The sequence below is a fragment of the Sylvia atricapilla genome, chromosome 3 (genome assembly GCF_009819655.1).
Source record: "Sylvia atricapilla isolate bSylAtr1 chromosome 3, bSylAtr1.pri, whole genome shotgun sequence".
NCBI lineage: Eukaryota > Metazoa > Chordata > Aves > Passeriformes > Sylviidae > Sylvia > Sylvia atricapilla.
This window is the reverse complement of record NC_089142.1, coordinates 97,244,165-97,270,262: the sequence shown is the minus strand read 5'-3', so window position 1 is coordinate 97,270,262 and position 26,098 is coordinate 97,244,165. Positions and strand designations below refer to the sequence as shown.

The 26,098-nt window shown below is 46.1% G+C and overlaps 2 protein-coding genes across 10 annotated transcripts in view; one reads left to right on the top strand and one right to left on the bottom strand.

Annotated features, from left to right (window-relative positions):
* The window catches only part of CDC42BPA (CDC42 binding protein kinase alpha), a 186,436-nt gene extending 169,770 nt beyond the window's left edge, over nucleotides 1–16,666 (top strand). For 3 of the 7 annotated variants that reach the window (XM_066316311.1, XM_066316309.1, XM_066316307.1), the window contains 3 exons: nucleotides 7,317–7,434; nucleotides 8,150–8,307; nucleotides 9,467–14,329. In XM_066316311.1, coding sequence (XP_066172408.1) covers nucleotides 7,317–7,434; nucleotides 8,150–8,307; nucleotides 9,467–9,598 — 408 coding nt within the window. In that variant the 3' untranslated portion in view covers nucleotides 9,599–14,329. Of the gene's footprint in view, nucleotides 1–257; nucleotides 2,127–2,379; nucleotides 2,566–7,316; nucleotides 7,435–8,149; nucleotides 8,308–9,466; nucleotides 14,330–16,405 lie in introns of those variants that run through there. The other 4 variants (XM_066316306.1, XM_066316305.1, XM_066316304.1 and 1 more) reach the window with 3 other exon arrangements.
* Nucleotides 16,667–17,250: 584 nt separating this feature from the next.
* Nucleotides 17,251–26,098, bottom strand: part of COQ8A (coenzyme Q8A) — a 42,022-nt gene continuing 33,174 nt past the window's right edge. For all 3 annotated transcript variants that reach the window (XM_066316301.1, XM_066316303.1, XM_066316302.1), the window contains exons 8-15: nucleotides 25,837–25,977; nucleotides 24,669–24,750; nucleotides 23,196–23,289; nucleotides 22,250–22,391; nucleotides 20,706–20,813; nucleotides 19,918–19,983; nucleotides 19,089–19,175; nucleotides 17,251–18,610 (exon numbers count right to left, since the gene is read on the bottom strand). In XM_066316301.1, the coding sequence (XP_066172398.1) occupies nucleotides 18,317–18,610; nucleotides 19,089–19,175; nucleotides 19,918–19,983; nucleotides 20,706–20,813; nucleotides 22,250–22,391; nucleotides 23,196–23,289; nucleotides 24,669–24,750; nucleotides 25,837–25,977 (1,014 nt within the window). In that variant the 3' untranslated portion in view covers nucleotides 17,251–18,316. The remainder of the gene's footprint in view (nucleotides 18,611–19,088; nucleotides 19,176–19,917; nucleotides 19,984–20,705; nucleotides 20,814–22,249; nucleotides 22,392–23,195; nucleotides 23,290–24,668; nucleotides 24,751–25,836; nucleotides 25,978–26,098) is intronic.

The window sequence follows — 26,098 nt, the reverse complement described above, 5'->3', positions numbered from 1 at the left end:
GGGGGTTTTGGGCAACTGTAAATTTGCATCCTTCTTTTCTTCATGGTGAGCATTCACAGTGTGGCTTTGGCACACGTGTTTGTGGGCTGCAACACAGCAGAAACCAGAAGCTGTTGTTTTCTATTAGCAGAGCAGTAATCAATACATATTTGTGTTTTATTGCTGTGATCTGGGTCTTTGTCTTGTTTTGTACAATTTAGAATCGTTCCTGTTAGTGTATCCCCAAACTTATTTGTTTACATGTTTTTCTTCCCTAGCAGCCTGTCACCAATTAACCTGGCCGTACAGTCTGGCCTCCCTTCTGCCCTCTTGTCCCTTGAAGCCACTTTATCGTGGATGCTCCTTTGTAGTGAAGATCTGAAATCTGGAACTGCACTTACTGCAGCACAGACCACCTCTCTGTGTACATCAGATGTACAGGATTGATTTTGCTTTCATATTCTGCATGCCTAAGTATTTTTATATACAAAAGCTGGTCTTGACTGCCATTATATTTGAACATTATGCTTCAGTTTGACCTCATTATACATGAGCCATTCTACTTCCATTCTAGATGATGTGTGAAGCTTTGCTTGTTTCAATTGAGAAACTTTTAGAGTAAATGAATACATATCTATATTTGGTATTCTTTAAAGAAAATGGGAACCCCATGCATGCATCTAATGGTGGAGTCTATGGAGAAAGTTCCATGGAGTATCATTTTTAAAATGTTGCCATATCGTGGCTTTCTCACATTCATGAATGCTGGCTAAATATTTTCATGATCTGCAGCTGGCCTACCCTCTGCTTTTTAGCTTGTGGTTTTAGACACTGCCATATCTCCCTTATTGGCTTTTAGGAATGTAGCTGGCTTTGTTGGCAGCTCTCTCTTGTGAGCAGAGAACTCAGCAAAGTCTGCTGTCCTGGACCATTTTGGAATGGTGGCTTCTTGTACTGATATTTAGATGCTGCTAAAGTTACTAAGAACAGTTTAATATATATATTATGTCTTATATACCATAATGTGGTAATTGATGTTTTGGTTAACAGGCAAAGCCTCATAATAACCATGTGTTTAAAAAATAAAAGTTGGATTTTACCAGCTGAATTGAAGAGAACAGTAACAATAATGTTTGATAAAATGTATTGGGATGTGACTTAATGTTCTTCCAGACTTTAATACGTTCCACATACAAGAAGTAGTGCCTTAGGTTTAGTGGAGGGGTAAGCTATATTTTTATCATATTTTATATTTTAAGTCCTAACATTTCTAATGGTACTCAGAAATATCTGTTTTAAGGAGATGAAATCAGTTGGACGAGGGGAAGAGCAACTTAGAAGTTAGAAAGGAAAAAAAGTGTTCTGATTTGCTGGTGTCCATAGGAAACCAGCTCACTGCAGGCTGACTGAGCATGTATGGATGGCACAGGGAGGGAAACCGAGCCTTGAAAATCTCTTCCATTAAATCTGGATTTAGATGGCTTTAAATTTTATGAGCACTTGTGTCAGCACATTCCACAGGGATGAATTAGAAACCGTTCCTGTTTAATTTGCAGGGTTATTTCTCCCCTCTTCTTTACATCACACTTTGGGAGCATGCTGCTCAGCTGACCTATTAAAACCATTTGAATTTCCCAATGCTCTCACACTTTATGTGCTGAGGAAAGGCCCAGTCCTTTGTGGCACAGGGCTGGCAGTGCCAGGTTCCCTCAGCACTGTCGGGGTTAAGTCAGTGTGGAGCAGGACATGGGCTTCGGTCACCTGTCTGCAGAGAGAGACTTGTCCCAGTGGTCTGACACTAACCCCTTCACCTCCCCACACAGCCTGTGTCCCCACCCTGTCGAAACACTGTTCCCTCGTGTTGGAAATACTCTGTGTTTGTTGTACGGGTGATTTTAATGGAATCGCTAAATATGCATGAATAACAGAAGGAAATCTCTTAACGAACTCTAACTGCTGTGTATGCTCATCTTTTCTTCTCCCCACACCACCTCACCTGTGTTCACCTTCCTTTGTTTGTGTTACGTCTATTTTAGATTGTAAGCTCCTCAAGGCAGGGAACTGATGCTTCTCAACTGTCTGTAAAGCACCTTTTACAACTGTGGTGCTCTTTGAAATATCAAAAAATAATAAATATTAGAATCGATTTCCAATGACTTAAAAGTTTTATTTGTTTCTAGTGTTTTAGCAACAGCAAGGGCAGCAGGCCCATCAGACTGTGTGTCAGGAAGGTGCTCAGAGGACTGGGGGTGGCAGTGTCAGACCCAATGTGCTGACAGCCAGCAGGGTTTGCTGTCTGCTGTCCCTGCTCTGTGTTTCACTGCGCTTGTGGAACTGCTGGTGCCGGTGTAACCTGTACAACCATCCTTCATTACTTTCTCTCTCTGTTGTCTTTGATAGCAGCGTTCCCCTTATCAATTCCCTCATCATCACTCCCGTCTGATCTCCTCTCCGAGCAACTTTGAGCACATCTACCACATGACTGTTAATTCAGCTGAAAAATTCCTCTCTTACGATTCCATAAACCCTGCATTTTCCCCGCCTCCACGCTCTGTCCTCGGTACTCCAGACTTTGTCACTCTGAGGGTATGAACGGCTGAGTCAGGTGTTCACTCTACTAACACTGTGTGGTTTTCCTTTTGCCTGGCTATTAACGTGGGAGAAAACCCCTTGTAAGCTGTTCCTTCACCCTCCACTTTCTTTAGTCCCAAACAATTTACCTGCCACTATCAGAGCTGGGGTCTTCCCACAGCTCTGACATGCCAAGAAACAGACACTTCATGGCCTTAGGAAAAAAAAGAAAGGTTCAGGCCAAACCTTTTGCTATGAGAATAAAATTTTTAATCATATTAATAAGATTGTAATTAATAATACTTTAATCGGGAAGGATGTGATAATTTTGAATGATAAGTTCTCTGTTCCACAGTGTTCATCCTCCAGCAGAGTGCTGGTGTTTCAGGCTGAATTAGAAAGAGATTCTGGATCTGTCTGTGTTGGACCAAGCTTTCAAGCTGTTTGTTTATGATGAATTCATATGGAATGTGAGAATTTGTGCACAATACAGTACACAGATGGAGAGAGATACAGATAGTTCCTCAGGCAGTTTCTAGGTTAAAGTAAATAAGTGAAGTTAGAACATGTAGAAACAGGATAAAAATTAAAGATGATGGCAACTTCCTATTAAACCTGGTAGTTTTAGGCAGAGGCTAAAAGTAGGATGCTGTTCTGTAGGCATCCTTCCAGTTTCAGTGTAAATTGGAGGGATGGAAGTGGTCTTCCCTTTTGTTCCTGCCTTGTGCGTCCAGGTCTGCCTACCTGGGGGTTGTTGTGTCCTGTGGAAATACAAACCAAAGTAAAGCAGGCACACAGGTACCTGCAGTGCATCACAGCTGTGTGCCATGCTGGGGCCTGCAGCTCTGCCTGGGACAGATAAATCAGGAATAATCTGTAGGTAGATGTGTGTGATGCTGTTGTTTGCTCAGGATTTGTGTGGGTTCAGGCCATGCCCATTGCTGTCATGGGAACATTTGCTCTTGGTTTCTGGCAAACCTTCACTGCCAGGCTGCTTCGAGTGCCTCTGGGCTGCTGTGCTGGACCCCTGTCACTGGGAAGGTTTTGGAAACATACCTGCATCCAGCACTAGACAGAACTTAAAAATGCAGGAGAAAAATAAATCTCCTCCATATGGCTCCAAAACCAATTTGCCCAGCTGAGCTTTGGCTGGTTACGTGCATGGTCATGTCATTGCTGTGAGTTCCCAGTTGTCACAGCCATTAATACACAAGAGGAATGCTCTGTTGAAATGCAAAACATTTAAAAAATAGTGTTAAGTTGAATTGAAAACTCTTTCTCTCCTAGAGGGTCATTATAGGGTCACTGAAGCTGTATTTCAGTTCTGGTTTTAACAGGATTATTTTAATCCAACTGTACTATAAAATTGTCTGTGTTTAATGTGCAGCGATGTATCACTGGATTGTGACCCTCCCTCTACCTTCCCTTTCTCATGTGAGTAGTCTCCCTGGGATCAGTAGAGAATGACCCCTAAGGCTTCAGAAAATAACTCTCAATTTTTTTCTTTAGGAGCATCCTTCATCCTAATGCTGCAGCCTCCTAGCATAAATTGAAGGGGAAAAAAAGTGAAGTGGGCAGCCTGGAGCATTGAGATCCTGCCCTGTTAGCTCCTCAGAGCACTAGAGGTTTAGTCTTGTGAGAGGGAAAGTGTCTGCTTTGTGGCTTGAGGGTAGAGATGCTGGAAGCTCTGTGGAAAGCCAGGCTGTGAGTTTGGTTTCATGTCTGTCCATCCTCCCTTTGTGTTTGGAGATTTAAGTGTAAGAAGAGTGCCATGGTCCCAGGTAGGATTTGGATATTGGAACCAGGACAGCATGGAATCCATAGGAGAGTTGAAAAATGACCTGTCAAAGTAGGCTTTTAGTGTCTGTCATATTATTTCATGGAAGAGTTGAAAGCTGAGTTTTATGGTGTTATGGACAGAGCACTACTTTAAAACAAAACAAACCCCAAAATAAGAACAAGCAGCACAATGGACAGAGGAACAGAGGCAGAACAGTTTCTGTGGGTGCTGTACCTGTCCAGTCAGACCCTGTCCCTTGTCCCAGTGCTGGAGAAGGTGCCCAGGGAGCAGCTGGGGCAGGAGCAGAAGCTCTGTAACACTGGCAGTGATTGCACCTACAGAACCCACAGCTCCACTTTCCATCTGGAATGGGATGCACTGGACTAATCTGGGCCTCTCACCCTATTTCACAGTGATTCACCTTGTTCAGCAGCAGCTTCTCTGCTGCTGCTTTTGGCCCCACTTCTTTCATCTTTCTCCATTTGGTCCAGCAGTGGGGATGAATTTTCCTGCTAGGATTTGAATTGTTGCTCGAAATGAGGGGTTTTTGTCTCTCTAAGTAAAGCAAGCTCAGGTTTCCTTTTGTTTTCTGTGTTTTTTAACTTGCTGCATTGTGCTGCTTTGTAACTACCGCTAATAATAACCGCCTTTATTTTCCTTTGAATCCCCTTCCTGCATCATGTGCACACCACTTCCAGGAGGTTTGGTCCAAAATGCCAGCATCCCTGGCATGTGCTTATTTTATTTTTAGAACAAGGAATGATGAAAGATTTGCTTTGTGGAGAGACTTTCTACAAGGAATTACATGGACGTTGCGAACTGAGGTCACAAAAAATAATCATCTTTAAAACACCCTGTTAAAACAGAGTCTCTTTTTGTGCACCCACCCGTTCCCTCCTTCCCCTGATGCCTGTATGTTGTCTGCTCAGTCACTGTGAAGGAGGTTAATCACCTTATCATTAAACATAATTGTGTTCTTTGCAAAATGAGCCACTGCAGGTTTATACCAGCCTTGCAACCCCAGTGTACTAACCCCAGTGCACACGTGGTGCTGCACTTGGCTTTCCTTTCTCTCTCAAAACACAGCAGTAACTCATCCCTCAGTTCCTTTGTGTATTGTCAGGGGAGCAAGCCTCCATGGGTTAGGTACAGCCAGGATGCTCAAACTCTGCATCTCAGTTTACTGCATGGGGAAAAAGCAGGAGCTCAGTGTTTGGTACTACAAAGTAGGTTGGTTATTCACATTTAAAAACAGAAAAAAGAAGGGGGAAGCTAAGCAAGAGACAGCAATATAATCCCACAAATAATTTAAGAGACTGTTTCAAGCCTTTAGGTATAAATCCTCATGGTGCAGCAGTGGAAGAAGGGAGAAGTAAAAAGGGCTTTTTCATTGGTAAGGTTTCTAATTCTCTTTTGCTGGTGTTTGTGAGAAATCTGGGAACAGATGAGAGATTTTAATTCTTATTTGCTGCACATAAAAACCAGCCATTTCTGGCACCCTGGGAGAATGAAAAGCCAAGGGTTTACTGTAAGATCAAAGTGGTCTGTCAGAGCAATGATTCCGAGGATTATTGTAAGACTGGATTTGGCAGCAGGTTGGTAAAATTTATCTGATGAAGTCTGACCTGTATAAAATCTGTTCCTTGCAAAGCCTCAGTTTAATTACCCATTTTAAAATACAGATAGAGACATGAGTAGTACCAAGGTTCTCTGAGAATATCCTTGTGGGGGTAGAATCTTTGTTCTGGTTTGCAATTTTCATAACACGCTAGTTTAAAGAAGCACTGCAATTGCAACTATTGTTTTATATATTCATTTCATTTCAGTGTGAGGATAGGGAAATAATTAAATATAAATAGGAAGAAACTAACAGTTATTGCAGAGGGGGTCAGCTGTAAAGGGTAAAGGAAGCAATTCTTAGAGCTACCTGCAGTTCTTCCACATTGTGCATCTATGAAGGTTCCCTGAACCTAATTCCAGGTAATGGTATTGACTTAATAGTGCAAATCACACCCTGCGGATGAGCAGGACGAGGCCTCATGTTCAGCCAGAGCTGAAATCACACACATGGGCACATCCCTCTGGGCTAGGAAACCAACTCATCAACTCATACACAGAGGGGCTAAATAATCTGAGAAGTCTTTTCCCCTAAAGTCAGCTGTAGGTTAACAGAAGCAGAAATAAAATCTCCCAGAACTCGCTTCAAAATACTCTTACACCTTCTTTTAAAGACAGTATACGTTTGAGGAACTGCCATATCCAAGTAAGGAAATTGTGGTTTATGTCCTTGGTAAAGGACCACTTCAGTCCAGTAACTGATTAATTTAGAAAATCACACCAGAACTCTCAGGATTCAAAATAGGAGCAATAATCAAAATATGTAGAAAAACAGTGCTCTGATCCTCCTCTTTGTGCAGGCTGGAAGCAGGAGGCTGCTTCTCACTTTGGCTCAACTAGTGTAGGTTTGGAGGGATGCTGTTAACACCTTTGGAATTTCATAAGTAATTGCTATGCAGATCGATCCACTATCTATTCATAACTCTGCAAGCATTAGGGATTAACCTGGACACTGTATTAACTTACACAATCATGACACAAACAATGGCATCAAAGAGAAATTGTAATGAGATTCTTGGAAGCTTGTGTTCAGAAAGAAGGCGTTATGCAGTGTAACTTAAATATATCTACAGCAGCTTAATTAGGCTTGCAAAGCATTCTTTCAGGGAAATTCTGGAATTATTCCATGTATTCTTTCAGTTGCCTGCATATGTCCATGTAATTCAGCACTTCACTGCCGCGGTGCGTGTGCTGCCAGTCTCTGCACTAAACTGCAGAATATTATTTTGCAATTTTTGCTGACTTGCTGCCCAGATACTCAGCTGTGGTAAGGTCGGGGATTTAATATGTTTTGGGGCCCTACAAGGCAGAATTGCAAGGTCGAGCCAGCAGTGGATAAGTGAACGTGTCGTGTGTGTGTGCATTTCAGAACCTTCGGCCCCAGGAGAGCCGGACGGTGTTCAGCGGCTCCGTCAGCATCCCGTCAATCACAAAATCCCGCACGGAGCCAGGACGATCCATGAGCGCAAGCAGCGGGTTAGCAGCACGTAAGCAAACAGCTGTGTTGCTTTGGGGGCTGGGCACAGGGGTCTCAGGGGAAGGGCTGCCTGCAGTTCCTTCTCTCCATGCTGAATAAGGATTTTCCAAAGCGATGGTTGGCTGCGTTGGTGCCCAGTGCCAGCAGAGTCTTTTAGTCTTGCTTTCAAAGGAGCACATGAATAAGCAGGTAGTGCTTTTGAGAATCCCACATTTGTAATTTGTCAGTTTTTTAAAGTTGATGTTAGAATTCAAATTACATTCTTAGCCCTAGGGCTGCTTTGCTCCTGCTCAGGTGTTTTAAATCAGTGACAAGTTGTTCACAAGCTCCATGGTTATTAATTTTGTTGCTGAGCTTTGTGTAGCACTTGATGCCTCTCTTGCCACCACTGAGAAGATAAAACAGTGGAGAACTGGCTGCTGGAACGGAAGAGTGGCATTGAAAGAGGCTCCTGGAATTAGGTAACCACCGCTGCTGTTTCTACAACTGCCACCTTTGTCGGGAGCACAGTGACTGTGTAAAGGGTTCTTACACTGACATGCCAAGGGAGGGACTGGATAAACCACAAGAACAGCGGACAAGAGAAAAGCTCACACAGCCTGCAAGCCATGAGCTAGGGACCTTGGGACACGCTGCAGGAGAGTAGAATTAGCCAGAGAAACAGCTAACCGAGTTCCTGGTGTGTTGAGTGGGGTCTGAAACAGAGTTTGAATCCTGTGTTGTAGGATCGTCTGCACAGAACGGCAGCGCTTTGCGGAGGGAATTCTCGGGAGGGAGCTACGGAGCAAAGCGCCAGCCCATGGCATCGCCCTCAGATGGGTCCCTGTCCTCCGGGGGCCTGGAGCAAGGCAGCGATGCACCCACAAGGGACTACGAGCGAGAGGTGAGTGACTGCAGGAGGAGGAGAAACCTTAAGGGTGTTGAGAAAGATGAGGCAGTTCAGTCCTGTCGTGGGGCTGACTGCAAGTTGGGGAGTCGTTGACAGTGGAGAGAAGGATTTCCTGTATTTCACGCTATTTTGGTCAAAGTGTCAACTCTGGTCCTGGTATTTAAGATGCAGAAAATCTCTGCATTCCTTACCTGGAGATGTGTGGGTAATGAAGCTCCCCCAAATACTGACTGGCCCAGTAGAGTAACAGCTTGATAGTGACATATAACAGCTTGAAGTGCTGATGTTCCTTTTGACCTTTCTGTGCAAAGATTCATAAGCTATCTTAGCAACCATTTCACAGGAGACACTTTGTACTCAGAAGTTAAGGAGGTAATTTAAGAACTATAATTTCATTTAGAGCAGCAACTGGATTTAATAATTTCTATTCTGTGCAGTGGAGACTATCATTATGATAGGACTGAAATCCTGCCCAGTGCTAAACTCAGTCCCTCCAGCCAGGAATGTTTTACATGGGAGGGTTCAGTCTGAAGCTGGCCTGAAAAACTTCCCCAACCCATTTCCTTACCAAGGAGTGTGAAAATGAAAGATGATATAAGGCTTTTCATGGTACTGAATATATCCTGACAGTGGAAGCTGAAAGGCAGCCTTAAGCCCAGATTCAGGCTCAGAGTTGCATTCTGCTGTACTCTGGAAGATCCAAGTAACTCGATAGGATGTTTGAATTGATACCCCAGGGCTGACATAGAAGAGGGAGCTGTGATGAAGCCACAAAGATTTCTCATTTTAGTGCAAGAGCATCTCGATCATAATCTGTGAAAAGGCAGGAGCTGTTGTAGCTTCACAGGCAGCCTGAAGCTGCACACTCTGCTAGCCAAGCAGCTCTTGACAGCACACACAGGCTGCCAGAATCCCACTGGTGCTGTGTCCTTATGTCAGTGTCACTTACGCCTGCTGAAAGCAGAGTGACCTGACCACTTAATCTCAGGTCTCCTTGGAAATTGTAAGCAAAAAAGATCGCTCAGTATTTTCGGACACATTTAAAATCTGCAGAGGCCTTTGAATCCAGCCACTGTTGCTGGGACACTCTCAGTCACCCCCAAACTTGCTATCCTGTTACTTACTGGTGTTCTTGTGTGTCTCTGGGCTGCAGGACTCTGACTCTCCGAGACACTCGACAGCATCGAACAGCTCCAACCTCAGCAGCCCTCCCAGCCCAGTTTCTCCTCACAAGACCAAGAGCCTCTCCCTGGAGAGCTCTGACCACGTGAGTTGGGACTCATGAACTGCTTCAGCATTCAGATTTGGCATCACATCAGCTTGCTGTCCCCATGGCTGTCCCCTTCACTTGCTCCAGTTCTCACCTCCATCCTCCTAACCCTCCCCATTCCCTGTCTGAAAAGGATCGGGGAGTGGGGTACAGAGGAAGGTAAAAGCTGGCTGCCTTCAGCACCGTTCGGCATTGCCTCACCTCCCCAGATATGACAGCAGAGAATGAGCAAAGCTAAGGTGTTGGTAAATATCAGATGCTGTAGATTTGTATTAGTATTGGTTTCATTTTTGTGGTTACAGCTGCTTCATTTTTAAAGACATATTTATCCCACTCCCCTTCCACTTTCCAAAAGGTAGCGTAAGTAGACCAGACCAGTATCAACAAGAGAAAATTCAGAGGGATTTTGTTTTCATACAATAGCTCATTGTACTGTACAAAAGTAGCACAGAGACCCCTTCCCCCCCATGGGGAATGATCAGTATGTCAGAGGCACATAAAAGCTTTCAGCCACCACGTTTGAATGTCAATCTGATTGTCGCCAGCAAATCCTTATTAATTAAAATGATGCATATTTTACTACAGTACAGAGTTTAAATAAATACGCAGATGTTAGAGTAAAATACGTATGTATATATTCAAAGAAAAAAAGCATTGTGTATGCAGCAGAAGATGGATGCTTATTTAAGAGAGCCTTTAATTTAAGATTTGTGTTGTCCCTGTTTTCATGCTCGGTGATTTACAGACTCGGAGGCCTGGCTAAAACCTCCCACAGGACAGAGATTCCGTGTGCGCAGCGCTCGCTGCACTGCCAGGACAGCCCCTGCAGTGCTCTCACAACACTTCTCTCCTTCTGGCTGTAGCAGAACTGAAGCTGTAATTCCTACTTTCCTCATAGTCCCCATCCTTTCCAAAAGTGACAACAATTGGCAGCGAGGCCCTGTCCCGACAGCCACGGGCACTGGTCAGCCCGGCAGCTGCCCTGGGTTCCGTGTGTGCCACCTGTGAGCTGGAGCCTTGCAGCAGCTACAGGAGAGGTCCTTCAGGCAGCAAGGGAGTTCAGTGCAGCTGCATTCAGCAGGATTGTTTCCCTGGGTCAGCCTGTGAGCAGGTTTAACTCAGAAGGGAGCAGTCTTCCACATCTCCTTGACCACCCCTAAGCAGCAAAACTCTTACTGTCATTACCAGATACTGGTTGCTAACACACATAAGCCAAACGAGTGCCCTTAGCTCAAAGCTGGCCCTGGCTGGCTTTGCTGTCACTGTAGCAACAAAGAACCTTGAAGACTGACCTCACACTGTTCACACTGTGGTAATCAAAGATGCCTGGTGACCCCCAACTGCTGCACTGGCAAAGTTGGTTTTCTTCTGCCCCCTACCTGTGCTGTGTGTTTGTGCAATTTGCAGTTGTTTCTATGTGCTCATGTGCTGTTTGGTTCCAAAAGCAGGGCAGGTTGGAGGGCAGGAAGTATTGCAGCGGAAGGCAGAGCCCGCTGAAGTTGGAAAAAAAAAATAAAAAGCTGAAGTGGTCACCCAGTCGACAGAATAAATGAAAAACTGATACACAGATGTATGGTAAGAGGAAGATGTCTCTTCTCTTTAGTTAGCAAAGCAGATTGTGCTTTTCATTTGGGATGATCCTCTCTTCCCAGTAGTATTGTTGCTGACTTCATACTATGACATACTCAAACACATAAGGGCTTTTTGTATTTAGAATATTGGGGTTTGTGGGTTTCAGAAACTTGTTATGGCTCTCATTAAAACCATTCTGTATTCTTGCAGTCAACAGTTATGTAGAGCTTCACCCACACAGAGGTGTTTGTAGTTTTGCAGTTTCTGTCTTTCCTAATAGCAGTTGTAGGTAAGTTCAAACCATGTACAGTAATTTCCAGGTATGATCTAAATGTGACATAGGGAACAAGACACAGATCGTCTAATCCATTTAATCATGCTGGGTCTCCTAGGTAAGATTTCTCTTTCACTCTGAATCAAGAGGCTTATCCAAATTTAAGCTCATTCAGTGTTATTTTGGGACAGGAATTCAAGAAATTATTGTAGAAACTATCATATCAAAAGCCTGTCTTTCTCCTATTTGGGTATTTCAGAGTAGCAAGCTGGTCATGTTGTTTGTTTTCACTTCACACCTCCTACTTAGGCAAGCCTGGCATTTGAAATTAAAAGCTTTAGCAAACAGCAAAGCATCTGAAAGTAATTCCTCCCAGAAAAGTTTGTGTATTTCTGAGGGACAGATAGGCAGGGCGTTATTGGCATTATTGAAATTCCACATCAGCTTCTTTTTAAAGGCTGCATATTGCTTCAAGTATAGCCACTGCTTTTTCCCCACCATTCCCTTGTTTTGGTGAAGCATGTCCACACACTTTTCAAGGCCTTTGCAGACTAGTTTTGTATTTACTGTATGTTGTATTTAAATAATAATCTTATTTTGATGTTGAGAGAAGGCATTTAAACAGAAGTCATTAAAGACACAGCAGCCTGCATGGTAGTCCCCCTGAGAGAGGGTCACAGGATCGTTTTCCATGGACTTTTTTTCCCCACAGTTGTGCTAAAGCTCTATCTGAAAATGGAACCCAAAGAGCCACCACACAGCAAACGATGAAATTGAGTAAACCCCTATGTTTACTCCATTCCAGTGCCTGCAATCTATTGATACCAACCCCTGACATTTTCAGGCAGAGCATAGCTCAGCTGTGTTAAAACACTAAGCTCAGAGGACGAGAGCTCCACAGGCTCACTCTGTACACTACAATGTCCAAGCCTCAGCAGTCTTCTCTAGGATTTATTTCATCATTAGTTTGGTCCTCTGCATTTTTATACGTGTCTGTTCAGAAGAGAAACAGCAACTGTTCTCTCAGTTGAAAAGCAAATGACCACATCACTTATTTGAAAAGAGAAAAATTGTCCTAGGGCTTAAATAGATTTATATATTTGGGGACCATTTGGTTACAGGCTCAATTCAAAACCACGCTCATCTCTTTTTGTTGGTATGCATACTGCAGCTGAGCTTTCTAAAGCTTGATTGGGCTAGGAAAAGTAACTTGGTCATTTGAACTGTAAGACTCTTGACTGGTATCTCCAAGGCAGTTGTCTCCTGAGGTTTGACGTTTGCTCCTTTGCACTGTAGCACTGCTTCAACTTCACAGGTCGAGGGCTGCATTTTATTCTGGGAGCTTAAAATCTCCCCCTGAATTCCTGACTGTGGCACATGTTCTCTGTACACAGGATGTGTATCTAGCTGGTTTTTATTTTTCCTTTTGGCTGAGACTGAAGGTGTTTGTTTGCATTTTTGACAGTGCTTGAACAGATGAGTTGTTGGGGTTTTTCCTTTTTTTTCCTCTCTTTCGATGGCAACAAGGATCTGAACAGATTCAGGCAGCTACTAAGGATTCCAGGTTATAGGATGGAATAGATTTGGTAAATAGTTTTCCCCTGCACATGTGCACACACAGGTATGTGGCTTCCTCCCACATTTCATAAACCCAAAAGCAGGGTTACAGTACTCTCTTCTCTCTTGCCTTTGGCCTGTAGAAGACAGCTGGTGGTATCAAAAAAAAAACATTCCTGAGACTGTGGTGAAGTAGTTGTTTCTTTTCCCCTCCATTAATTGCTGTGGCTTCTTATGAATGTGCATTTTGCCCATTTAAATTGAGTTTCAAAACTGAGTCAGGAATGTTCTCTCTTTGATTTGATTCTGATAAGTTACAACCCAGGTGTGTTATTCTCAGGTATATGGCAGAGGGAAGTTAAGGGTCTTGCCATACCATAAAAGTCCAAAGCATAAGTTATAGAAATGTAGTTTAATTGCACCTAACTGGTTCACAGTGTGTTAGCCTTTCCAAACAGAACAGTTGGATTATTAACACGGAAACAGATTCTGGCCCTGTGTTGTATTGCATGGCCAGACCCTGAATGACAAGACAAACATGCTTTTGGATGGAAAAAGGGTTTCTTTTCCATTTTATGAATGCTGTTTAATTTTAAATGAATGCATTAAGGGTAAAACTTATTGCAGTGCAAGTACCCACAGCTCCTGAGCCTTAGTCTGAGAATCAAAGTGGCACATAGCAATTCCTGCTGTGGATTCTTTTGTTAATACAAGTCCATTCCATGGAGGAAATGGGACAACTTTTCTGCACTAACACAAAGTACATCCTTCTGTGCACTTGCTGTTCACAGTTTATTCAATAAACACCTCCAGAAGCTGCTCTGCTGCAGGCTTTTCAGTCTGAATTCCAACTCCTCTCATTCCAGCCGCAGCTCAGTACAACCTGTTTCCATTCTCCATTTCAGACAGTCACATCTACAGGGAAGAAATCCACAAACAAACCAGTGTTGCTATACCTGCCTTTTTATGTATGACAGTTTCATATCATTTATTTTTAAAATATGTTTTTTAGGTTTTTCATTGTAATATTATTGTACAGTTTTGCATGGCATAGATGTAATCACTTTTTTGTTCTAGAGTATAAAAGCTGACAAGTGTGCGTGTGGGGGAAAGATTCTGCTTTTTGCCTCTTCTCACTCTTTTGTTTAATGCCCTCAACGTTGTAGGGGACATTGTAAGAGATTCTCTGCTACAGAACAATGATGTAGATTCTTTTGCACAGAAATATTTAAGGTGGAACAGTCAACAATGTAAAAATGACTTACCGCCAATATTTTATGTTGGTAACACACTTAATATTAACCTACTTTGATGTACTGCAATAAAACAGGGAACTGTTAGAAGTGCAGATGTTCTGTCTTTTTTTCCCACCTCTCCACAGTAAGCTTTGAGGAGTAAATGGAAAGAGGAATGATGGTGTTCTTGGAGATACAACACGCTGGTTCTAGCACATCTGCACAAGTGCACAGTGGGAAGAAAAGGAGTATGTGAGAAAATCCCTTTAACAGCTTTTGGAAAAAAGAACCAGATCTTTTGAAAATACAAAGTCAAAGTCACTGGATACTTTGCTATATGGAACTACAGTTTTCCTGATCTTTTTCTTAGGTCAGCTATGCTGTGATGACCTAAGAAATGCGTGGTTATATAGTTGTAGCCAGTGTTTTTAGTGTTCCTCCTTCATTTGTCGTTACACATCAAATGTTTCAGTTGTCCTAGTGTTAGAGGCTGGATTGTTAGTTCTGAGCTACCACCATCACACTGACCTTTGTGCACTTTTAAGTAGATCTTGGAATACCTGTGAAGTTTGGCATGTGCCATGACCCTTTCCTGTCATCCACCCATCAGGCACAAGTCAGCCTGGAATTTTCCCTGTACCAGAGAGTGTTGGTACATCCTCCATTCATTCCCCTCTTGATGTAATGTTGGAAATGGCCTCATTGGGCCTGGGGCCGTTTAGATGAGGTATTAGTAAAACTTTGTTCACAGGAACGCGTGTGAAATATGGGAACAGGCTGCCCAGGGAAGCATCCCTGAAGTGTTCAAAGGCTGTGTGGATATGGCACTTAAGGATATGGTTTAATGGTGAGCAAGGCGGCGCTGGGCTCAGGGTTGGGTTTGATGGTCTTGGAGATCTCTTCCAACCTCTGTGATTCTGGGCTAAGTCCTGGCTTTGGTACCTGCTTTAGTCACTCCCCCTGCAGCAGGAATACAGGACTGGGCTTTAACTCATCCCCCACTGCCAGCAGTGCAAGCCTGGGCATTCTTCCATTGCCAAAGCCTACCAGCAATCCCCTCCAGGAACATGAGTCTCACCTCTACCAAGGCCTTAGGCTGCCTGACTCCTGTTCTTTCCTTCAGCCAAAATGTTTACTTTCTCAGCCCTTCACTCCAGTTCATGTGGATTTATTCCCATGGCTCATCCCATTGAGGCAGCTGCTGTACCTCTGGGACAGACCCTGGTGCCTGTGCTCTGGCTTTTCAATCAGTGATTTCTGATTTCCCAGGGGTCTACTTGCACATCACAGCTGTGAAGGTCTTGGAAATGGGCCTTGTGGTGTCAGAAAAGCAGAAACTGAACTGCATGTTCACTTCCTGTTCAGCTCCTCAGCCTTCATTTTGTGTTTTGATGCAGCAGCCAGGCTGACTAAAGAAAGAAGGTAGGAAAATCACTGCTACCAGAGGTAGCCTGAATCTTGATCCTTTAGAATGGAAAATCACTGTCATTAAAGAGGCAGCTTTAATCTGCAGTTTGCCCTGTGCAAAGAATGTTTTCACAAGAGGTTTTTCTAGACCCTAGAAGCTTCCTGCAGCATAGAAACAGTCACATCCTCAACTCTGCAAGTGCAGTTCAAGGAAATGCAGTGGCTGGCACTGATCAAGCTTTCCTGCTCACTGCACAATGTCACAACGTCTCTGACTTGAAGCCAGTTTCTAGCTCACGTTTTCTACCTGGCCATTCCTCTGACATACAATTCCTCCTGTCACAAATCTCTCCAGACAAAGCTACAGCCATTATTAATGCTTTCAGAGCATACACAAAAGGCCAGGAGAACTAGGGATTGAAAGCTCTAATTAGCTCTCCTAATAAAGCAACATCTCAGCTTCTGTAAGCTGCTGCCCTCATGCAAACGCAAAACAAACTGTTCAGCTGGATGTCATTCCTAAACACTCTCAGGAAGGGGAATGTTTGCCAGGAGCTGAACACTCTTGCCCCAGCATGGTATACACAAGCTCTGGGCTCACATGAACAAGTACTTACTGGAAAAGTGAACTGTAATGTTTCAGCTTACTCTGCCATCTTTGCAAGTTCTCTGAACATGCTGGCCTTGAATCTTCAGTTTCAGAAAATGAAGCTCACCTAATCTAATTCCCTTTAACATAAGCATTTAACAGCTCAAACAATTCCACTGTTTTTACAGCTGCAAGGTCTAGATCCAAAGGAGGAAAACTAAACAGTGAGTCTTAGAACTCAAAACAAGGAAAGTTACTGAGACTTTGTACAGTGACAAACTGCTTGATGCAAAACTACTACTTCACTGAACAGCAGAGTTAACTCTTTTCAAATTCTTAAGAATAATCTCACCACTATTTTGATTTAAACTGCGCTGCATCTCGTTCAACAAAGTCTTAAATGAAGTGGCTTATATGTTTATGTCTTTGGAATAAAGGTAATACCATAACGTGTTTTCCTATTTCTCAGAGGTCCCTCCTGAGACCATTTATTCACTTACCTGTTCTTTCCCTCTGAAGTGTCAGGATTTCACACACGCTGAAGCACAAGAGCAGACCACCTGGGCATTCCTGGGCTCTGGTCACCGAGCAGCACCAGCTGAGCCTGCTGGGAAATACCTGGCCACATGAGGACACCTGCCTTAGAAGCTCCAAGTAAGCCTTAACCCCAACAGCCTCTCTCTCCTTCACAAGTGGAGGAAAGGCAAAGAGCCTTGCGTTCAGGAGACAGCTAACAGAGTGATCAAAACAAAGGTTTAAAAGCAAGTAAAGGACCAGGGATTTTCATGGCAGGTGTTCAGGCTGATGTGCTGGCTCCTAGTAAATGTGTCACAGTTAGCACCAGTGCCACAGCTGCAAGGATGAGCGCATGAACACGCCACAGGTGGATGGCAAGGGTAGTAGCAATTCCTTGAGCAAACAACTGCAACAAGAGGAGACCTGGGGACTGCTGCTTATCCCCCAGAAGAGGAACACTGGTCACTTGAGTGTCTCTATTCCCACACCAGATGATGACACAGCCACAGGCAGCAGACCCACCGCACAAGCATTTGTTTATTGACATCAGGAAGTCGTACAGGTACAGGCTTTGTACAAAAACCTACAAAAGTCAATTTCCTAGCTCGAAAACTGTGCGTCTGGTTTGAACTGTGTGACATTTCAGCTGGAGCTGCTCACCAGAGGCAGGACATTTGTCTGCCTTGCTGCAAGTTCTGCCTTACAGGGAGACACACACGGGAGGGTCTTAGTCAGGAGTGCAGCAAGCAGTCGGTGTCAGAGTTGTAGCTTATCTAACCTGCCCTCAGGAAAGCTGAGACCTACCAGACAGTGCAGAATCCCACTATTTGTGCTCAGACATAGCTCTGCTGATTACGTTTGACTCCCAGAACTGAGATGGGTTGTGAAAGTGTGTATGTGTGTGTGTTTAAAAGACTGGAACTCAATTTTTGGACTTTTAAAATATTTCCTATGTTTAGCTTGCAAGCCAAAAAGAGGCAGAAAGCATAAAACTTCTACTTACACACACGCCCCTTGCATTAAATCAATGTCAGTAGAATCCAGGAGGGCTCTCAGACTGCCACCACTTGACTTACAAAAACGTGGGGGAGGTGCTGGATGTGTCTGTGGTAGGGAACACCTTGGTATTTCAATCTATAAATTCACAGTATTAAAACTACTTGAATTCCACCTCAGCTTGAAAGAGGGAAGGTTTTTAAAAAACAATTTGTGGACAATTACAAACAGGTTTCAATATTAAATTCTGCTCTCATCCTCCTTCCCCTACTTGTTATAAAACCCTCTCAATACGCAGCCACCATCACAACGTTACAAATGCATTCAAGGTAGTCAGCTGGTGCCTTGAAGCAGCACAGAAGCACTCAGTTCCCTGCAAGCTGCGGGCTGTGCTGGCAGTCGAGGTAGGACAGACACAGCAGGAAAGAGCAGCTTTGTCCTCGTGGAATGCACACTTGGCTTCCAGGGCACGGGGCTGCTGCATCTCAAGAGGATGGAGAGCTGGGGAGCAACGCAGGGGAGGCTTGGAACGCGCTCTGCAAGGCTCAGCTGAACTGGGCCCTCAGAACAAGACAAGTTCATGCTTACTACTCCTCTGGCTTCTTGCCCCTACTGCTCCAGTATTTGCTATATGCCTCTTGGAACATGTTTTTGCAGGGAATTTTGGCCTTCAGTTTGGTGCAGATCAGGAAAGAGCCACCCATCTTCCGATGAAGAGAGTAGGTCTCCTCTGGCGGGGGGATGAGCCGATGCTTCAGCATGACTGGGATTAAACCATGGATCTTTTCAGTGGTGCTTTGGTTGCCAAAATCAAAAGGCTCCTCAGACGCAAAAGCCTCTCCCAGGATGAGGACAGCATTTAAATGGGCATCTTCCATTTCCTGCCCAAAAGGAAAGAGAAGTAAGTAACACCACTAGCCATGACAACCACCAAGGAGGAAAAGAAATGCTAGTGCAAATAGCAGCAGCTCAGGAGAAACAGCCCTGTCTATGACAAAGAACCTCCAGCCCTCAGCAAGACTGACATACATTTAGTTCACACAGTTTTGAGCAACTAGACCTTCCAGAAGACCATCTGAAACTTCAGGAATTGTCATGAAACTTCAGGAATTGTCATCACCTGCAAGGTCTTGCAGGGGGAGAGAAAGAAGGACAGTGGTTTTGGGGCTAGCTGTATCCTCATTTCCTGCTCCCTAAAGTGAGAACAAAAGCCAAAACCTTTTTTACCCTCCTTCCTCATGCTTATCAAAAGGGCTTTTGGACTGACACTTTTACCACATGAAGAAATCTGGGGAAGTTCACAGACCTGCAACCACCTTTTCTGTGGCCAACACAAAATCAGACCCTTCTGCTCCATACCTTGATTTCATAGCCAGTGAGGAATTTCATTTCAATGGACTTCTTCAGTACTCTCTCTCTGTCCATGTCAGCAGCTGCTTTGATTACCTGAGTAGAAGGAATACTGTCAGGAGAGCCGAGAGACGACTGAACAACGTTTTGAGCACAGGACTGCTGCACAGGCCACAGGAGCACACGTCAGCACCACGCACCTGCTCACTCCCTTGCCTCTGCCCTCTCTTCAGGGGCCTGCATGTTGGGCAGGTTAAGAGCTACAGGCTAAAAGATCCAGCTCTTCCCAACAGGGCTACACATGGCTCAGAGAATGTAAGGGACAGAAAAAAAAGCTTCACAGATAGTCAGCCCCTCCCCCAAAGAACCAGCAGAGCTGACTGTGAACAGCTTTAGGTGGCAGCTGCTGGCCCTGGCAGCTCAGTTTCCACGTGCAGAACATGGTGACCACACAGGAAGCACATTTGACTCCACCTCAACTGATCTGTGGAAAAGCTAGGAATCTCAGGAAGAGATGGGGAGCAAGCAACTCCTGCATATCCTCATATAAAAATCACAGAACTGTGAGTGCTCTGATAGACCCTGTTGTCCAAGCCCCACAGCAAACATCACTGCAGTGCACTTTTGTGCACACCACAACTTAGAGAGCCGGCAGCCTGCAGCACATGTGCAAAGAGCCACGGCAAGAAATGAAACAGGAACAGAGATCACTCTCTTGCCTCCAGCCCTGCTTCCCTCCACACCCAAAAGGTATTCCAGTACAAAGAGATAACAGCTATGGGATAAGAGTATTTGCAAAATTAAGTGCAGCTCTCTAGGACACAGTGCAAGTCCTCACCTCTATGTAGACATCTGTGAACTTCTCATCAAACCCTCGTGTAGCTCCGAAGTCCAGCAGGGCCACCTGGAAATGGACAAAGCTGTCTGTGTTAGAGAGTCACCCATTCTGGTAGAACCTGATCTTAAGAAAGCTCCTGATTTCTTCAGGCTGTCTTTCCCAGCTCTCCTCTGCATCCCAACTGCCCCTGACCTCTTTATTCCCAGTCTGCAGCCCCAACAGCTGCACCAGTACAGGGCTGAGGAGGAATAGCCCGTGCCCAGTGCCCACACTGCCACACCTGCTCTGCTGACAGCTCCACTGCTCAGGCTCAGGCTGCATGTACAGGGACAGAGCAGCACTGAACCTTTTCCCAGCACTTTGGAGCACAGACCTCAGGAATAAAAAGCAATTCCATCTGCCCTACAGGGCACAAACAAGCAGCCAAACCAATGAGCAGGAATTGCTACTCTTCAGCACAGCAAAAGAGCATTTAACTGAAGAGTCCTGGGCTCAGGTGTGTCCTGGTAGAGCACTGCCAGCTGCAGCTTCCCACTGACCACCTTCCAAACAGATCCTGAGGCTAAGGAAGTAGCTGTGACTGATCAAGGGCCAGGGTTACAGCAGCTCTGCTTTCCTACAGAGCATGAGCAAAGGGAGGTTTCCCTGTGCTGTCTGCCCATGCCTCAAGGACAGGAGTCTGAGGCGTCTCAGTAAGTAAGGGCTCATTAAACTCTGGGAGTGGGCAATAATCAAAAGCTGGTGAAAAGCAATGTTTGTACAGGCAGAACAGTGGCTGCCAGGCTTACCTTGTGCAGCTGTGGGTCATAGAAGAAGTTGGACCAGTTGGGGTCAGTCTGCATGTACCGGAACTCGAACAGCTCCCGCAGACACAGCACCAGGATGTTGTGACAGATCTGCCAGAACAAGGAGACAAGAAACACGTCAGGAGTAGGGCAGCAAGCCCTGCTCACACCTGTAACTTGGAGCAGGCATCAGCAAACAGGGAACGCATCACCACACCAGCAGGAACCATCTGCTCTATGCTGCAGAGCTGAAGGAGCACCTCTCGGCAACTCCCAGCCCACACCTGCCATGGGATGTCCTTAGCAGATGGCACAGAAGTTCCAGTGCTCGTCCAACTGCATTCTGATCCTGCCTTTTAACTTCCCAGCATTGACTGCACACTGGGTGGCTGCAAGAATGGGAATTTTGCATGACAGAGACCCACCATGCACTCCTGTGGGCTCAGCACTGACCCGGCTGGAGGGAGGAGCAGCAGAGCCACAGCTCAGGACCAACAGGCACAGAGAAGCAAAAGTAGCAGTCCCTGAATAACCCCCTGCTGAACTACATACTCCAGCAGAGCTTTTCTGTGAGAATTGCTAAGCTGGAGCTTGTTCAGCACAACTGCCAGCCTCGCTCTGCCCCCGTCCAGCTTCTGCAAAGCTGAGTGAAACATCACATCCAAGGTGGAAGGAGGAGAGCACCCTCTGCAAGCCCAGCCCTGCTACAGGACACTGCCATTTGGGTCAGAAGGCAGAGGGTCAGCCAGGCCAGTTGCTTATAGGAAAGGAGGGCTGCTCCTGCACCCCAGCTCACAGCCTCTTAAAATGAGTCCTGGTGATAGAGCAGCTCACTGCTGGGGACAGTCCCTAAGAGTAGGCAGCCAGCTCTGGCACAGCTTCAAATCTAATGTGACACTGAGATCTCTTTATCCAGAGGAACAGACTCTGCTCTCTTCCCCAGTGACCTGCTAACAGCTGACAGCTCACACCAAGAAATACACACATCCAAATACCAGGACAGTTATTTCTGCTACAAGAACAGCTGCTTGTCCCACCACAGCACTCCAATCCCTGGCTATATTCAGCACCAACGCCTACCTATCCCCACATCCCTAGTCTTGTTTACTGACAGGTATTTTTCCAGCAGCCCCTGTGCAGCACAGGTCAGGCCTGCAGGAATGACACCCAACTGCTTGCACTGGGATGATTCTGCAATCCTGCCCAGGAGAGCAGCTGCATAAGACCCCTTTTCCCTTGCTGACAGTCCCTCCCGAACTTAAGGTCATCAGCAATGGCATCACACAGCAAGGCTGCCTCCCCTTCAGCTGCCCTTGCCATTTGCCCCCTCCAACCCCTCTGTGCTGAATGCTGGGGCCTGCAAGGGCCAAACAAGCCAGGAGAGGTACCAGTGTCACTGCCACCTTCCCTAAAGGCTCCAGCCAGTCCCTGACTCCAGCCCTGCTCAGGGTTTGCTGTGCCACAAGGCATGCCCCAGTCTGGCAGTCACAGGCAGGCTGAGCACAGCGCTCTGAGCAAGAGCAAGAAGCACAAACTCCCCAGTTTACCTCATTGCGAATCTCCTGGCTCAGCCCTTCAGCTTGATCCAAGGGAAAGCCAGACACCAGCTCTGTGGTCAGCACATGCTTGCTGCACAGCTCATCTATTACTCTTGGGACATAGAAAAAGGGGTGGTCTTTCAGCAGATCCCTAGGGATGGAGAAAGGAGAGGAAAATGTTTTAAGAGCCCTGAGAGCACATGGACCCATCAGCAACACCTCACACAGCCCTTCCCCAGCCTGTCCCCACACCCTGGCTGGGTGCTTTCCTCAGCAGTTACAGTAGGGAATAAGTCAGCAGAAACCCTGCCAGTGACTTACAGCTTCTGCCAGCTCCTGAGATCACATCTCCTGCCAGAGCAGTGATACTAAGGCGGCTCCAGGCAGGTGCATCAAGGGGCACTGGGCTATTTTCCTCACCCCACTTGGCTCCAGGGCCAGACTACACACGTGGAAGAATTACTCTGCCAAGGGGAGCGGTGCCACAGGGGCAGTTCTGCAGCAGGACGGGAAGAGCATCCAACCACCTTGTAAAAATAATCTGGATGCTATGACAAGCCAAGGGAGAAGGCAGTACTGGTGATGGTAACTGCTTTAAGAGATCTGAACTGTAAACTTTCTGGGCTGAAGGAAAGGAGAAGTTAACAACAGGCTGAGATAAGAGCACACAGAAGAGCACTGCAGGAGTTACTGCAGCACCTTCACGAGTGGCAGAAGAGACAGACTTGCACGGGAGGAGGGAGGATAGGTGATCACGTTTCAGCTGACTGAAGCCATGCCCAGCTGAGACAAGGTGGTGATTCTGGGGGACAGCTCAAGCCACAAGCACACACCCTCCCCCTGTGCCACATGGCAGGGCACGGCAGTCAGCTCCCCACCATCCCTGAAGTTAAGCAACCTCTCCTGCCTCTCACACACACAAGAGAAGAGGCTGAAGGCAATGATGGGAACATACTGGAATTTCCTTGCACAGGCAGCTTCTCTCAGGTAGTCACACTCTAGGGCCAGCTCTCTGCTCACAACTTCAATCAAGTGCTCTGGGAACAAACCTGAAAGTCAAACAGCACAGGAGAGAGCAGGCTTAGAAAGAAGAACTCCTCAGGCTAAGCTTTCCAGAGCTGCAGCTGAGGAGCAGCCTGCTATCCAGCCAAGGCTTGAGCTGAGGAGTACAGGAGTCCCCAGAGAGCCAAGGTGCATTTCCAGCTAGATGCAGGTTGAGCAGTAATCCCAGGCCCAGGCTACACAAGTGCTCCTAAGTCAAGGTACATCCACACCACTGCTCTACGCAGCAGAGCTCTGTCCTCTCACAGCTCCCACCCCACAGCCCAAGCTGTCCATTCCTGCTGTTGGCATGGCTGTGCAGGACACACACCAAAGACAAGCACCCAAACACGGGGCAAACGCAGCAAAAACAGGCTCCAAACAGTATGTGCCTCCACGTGGCAGCAGGCACTGCCAGGTAGAACAGTCAGCATGACTAATACAGCACACTGCAGCAGCAGCACGTAGCCAGCGCCGGAGATGCCAAGCCCAGTCTTCTCAGCCTTGAAGTTGGAAACCCAATCTACTTCTCGGACCAGACACAGCTGGGGCTGCAGCAACCTCTGCAGGGCCCTGCCCAGCCACCAGAGAGAACAGTCCCAGGTTCTGTCAGCACCCAGCCTGATTTTAGAGCAGCAGTCCCACTTTTTGTACAGTCCCACTAATATTTACAGCTGCTGCAGGTAGGTATTTGGAAAAAGGAGTAATAAGTCCTGCATTCCCGTGTGGGAAAAGGGACTTATCCATGTGCTGGGACACTGAGCAAGTTCTAAGTCTGACAGTTCTCCACAACTCTGATTGGAAAGAATAGAGAACATCTGGGAAGGGCATACAATGGTAGGCATGGAGGGCTACAAGGAAACAAGGAGAAGAACTGAGTTCTGCCTAATGTACCAGAAAATAATGGGACAAAGCAAGACTACCTCACCTGAACACTGCCCACACTCCAAGCCTAGAAAGCCATCAAAAGTGAGTAATCCCAGGCACTTTATACTTTGCTAATAATCCCTGTGGGTCTGTCTCTAAAGACAGCACACAGAGACAAGTGCAGGTTACTTTGGTGGATGTCTGCATCCACCTGGCCAGAAATAAACACCAGTGCACTTCCCACCCCACCAAGGGCTGGGAACAGGCAAAGGCAGCAGCAGCTCTGCAGCAGAACAGGGGAACAGAGGATGGCTCCCCAAGCTGGCCCTGCACCCTCTGCCCACATCTATTCCCTCTCCTGCTTTCTGCAGGAAATCTGCTCCTGGGCAGACTCAGTACCCTTAAATCCCTTTCCCCAGTCTTCAGGGGGATACAAGAAATGCGCTGCTTGAAAGGGGTTGGCAGAACTCAACCTGCACCAGTGGGAACACAGGGCCTGCCAGGGACTCTGTCTTTTTACCTTCAGGGAGAATATTGCTCATGCTCAGGACAGCCATCAGGTTGTTGACATCACTGTTGATGCTCTGGGCAACTCCAGGATACTGTGCGACAGAATGGGAGAGGGCAGTGTGGAGATTAGACAACAGGACATGATAAAAACACCTGGCTCAGCATCCACTGCCCCCACATCATATCCACCTACAGCCTGGCAACAAGCCAGGGCATTCCTGAGCCACGCATCCCTTCTCTAAAAGCTTATTCAAAGCCCAGCATCTAAACCAGGGGACAGACAGAAAGGCTAAGATGCAGCTCCTTGCAATCAGAATGGCTTGTTCAGATTCTCTGATGGGAATTCTTTCAACATATGATGGGTTCTCAGACACACCAATCTCACAGCAGCCACAGCAGTCAGTCATTTCCCTCCCACAGCTGAAAGCCCACACCCCTGGAAGCCCCAGTGTGTCATTCCCAGCAGTAGGGCAAATGGTGAGGCCCCAGCTCAGCCCTGGCAGAGGCACCTCCTCCTGTTCTCACCTCGTCTGTCAAGAAGGGAAGGAGCCTGCACTGCTGAGGAGAAGGTGTGCTAATGCCAGAGGGCTGAGTTTCTGCTGCTGTTACCTTGGCCCGACTTCAGAGAGTACTTGGGACACAAACAGCTTGAGAAGACATCAGCACCCACTGATACTATTTCTAAAGTCTCCCCATCTTACAAAAAACCCACCAATGACCTGATCACTTTTGCCTGGGATACTGCTCAGTCAGCAAGGGACCTCACTCCTTGGGATTATAAACCATGCTGTACAAAGAGCTTTAGCTAGAACTTAGTTTTGTTGGAAACAGCCACCTGAGGTTGCTGACTCTCAGAAAGGGGTCTGGGGCTTGTGCACATCCCAGAAAGGGGACTGACCTATGGAGCAGGTAGGACCCTCCCATACAGCCCTAAAAGTACAAGCAGTCCTTCAGCACCATTATCCCATACTGCAGTGAAATATCTGTGGGATATGTCCTGCTTATCTGGACTGGCTCAAGCTGCAAAACCTTTCCTGTCTTTTCCACTCAGCTTGCACTAGGTAAGAGATGGTATCTTCACTTGAATTAAAATGTTTCTTGCTTGTCTAGCAGTACACACGTAGCTCCCCATCCTTTCTGTAAGCACAAACATAACATGGCTGGTCTGTAAAGCCCACCTGGATTTTCATGGCAACTTCCTTCCCATTTTTCAAGCGTGCCAGATGAACCTGACCAATTGAAGCAGCAGCAAAGGGGCGTTCTTCAAAGGACTCCAGTTTATCCCTCCAGTGGGGGCCGAGATCATTGTTCAGAGTTTTCTACAAATAAACAAAAAGGATCAGAGTATGAGAAGCAAAAATTTAAGACTTCTAGCCTTGGAAATCATGTTCCTCTAAGGTGACTGAGTTCTGAGTACCTATAACCTGCTTTCTAGATCAT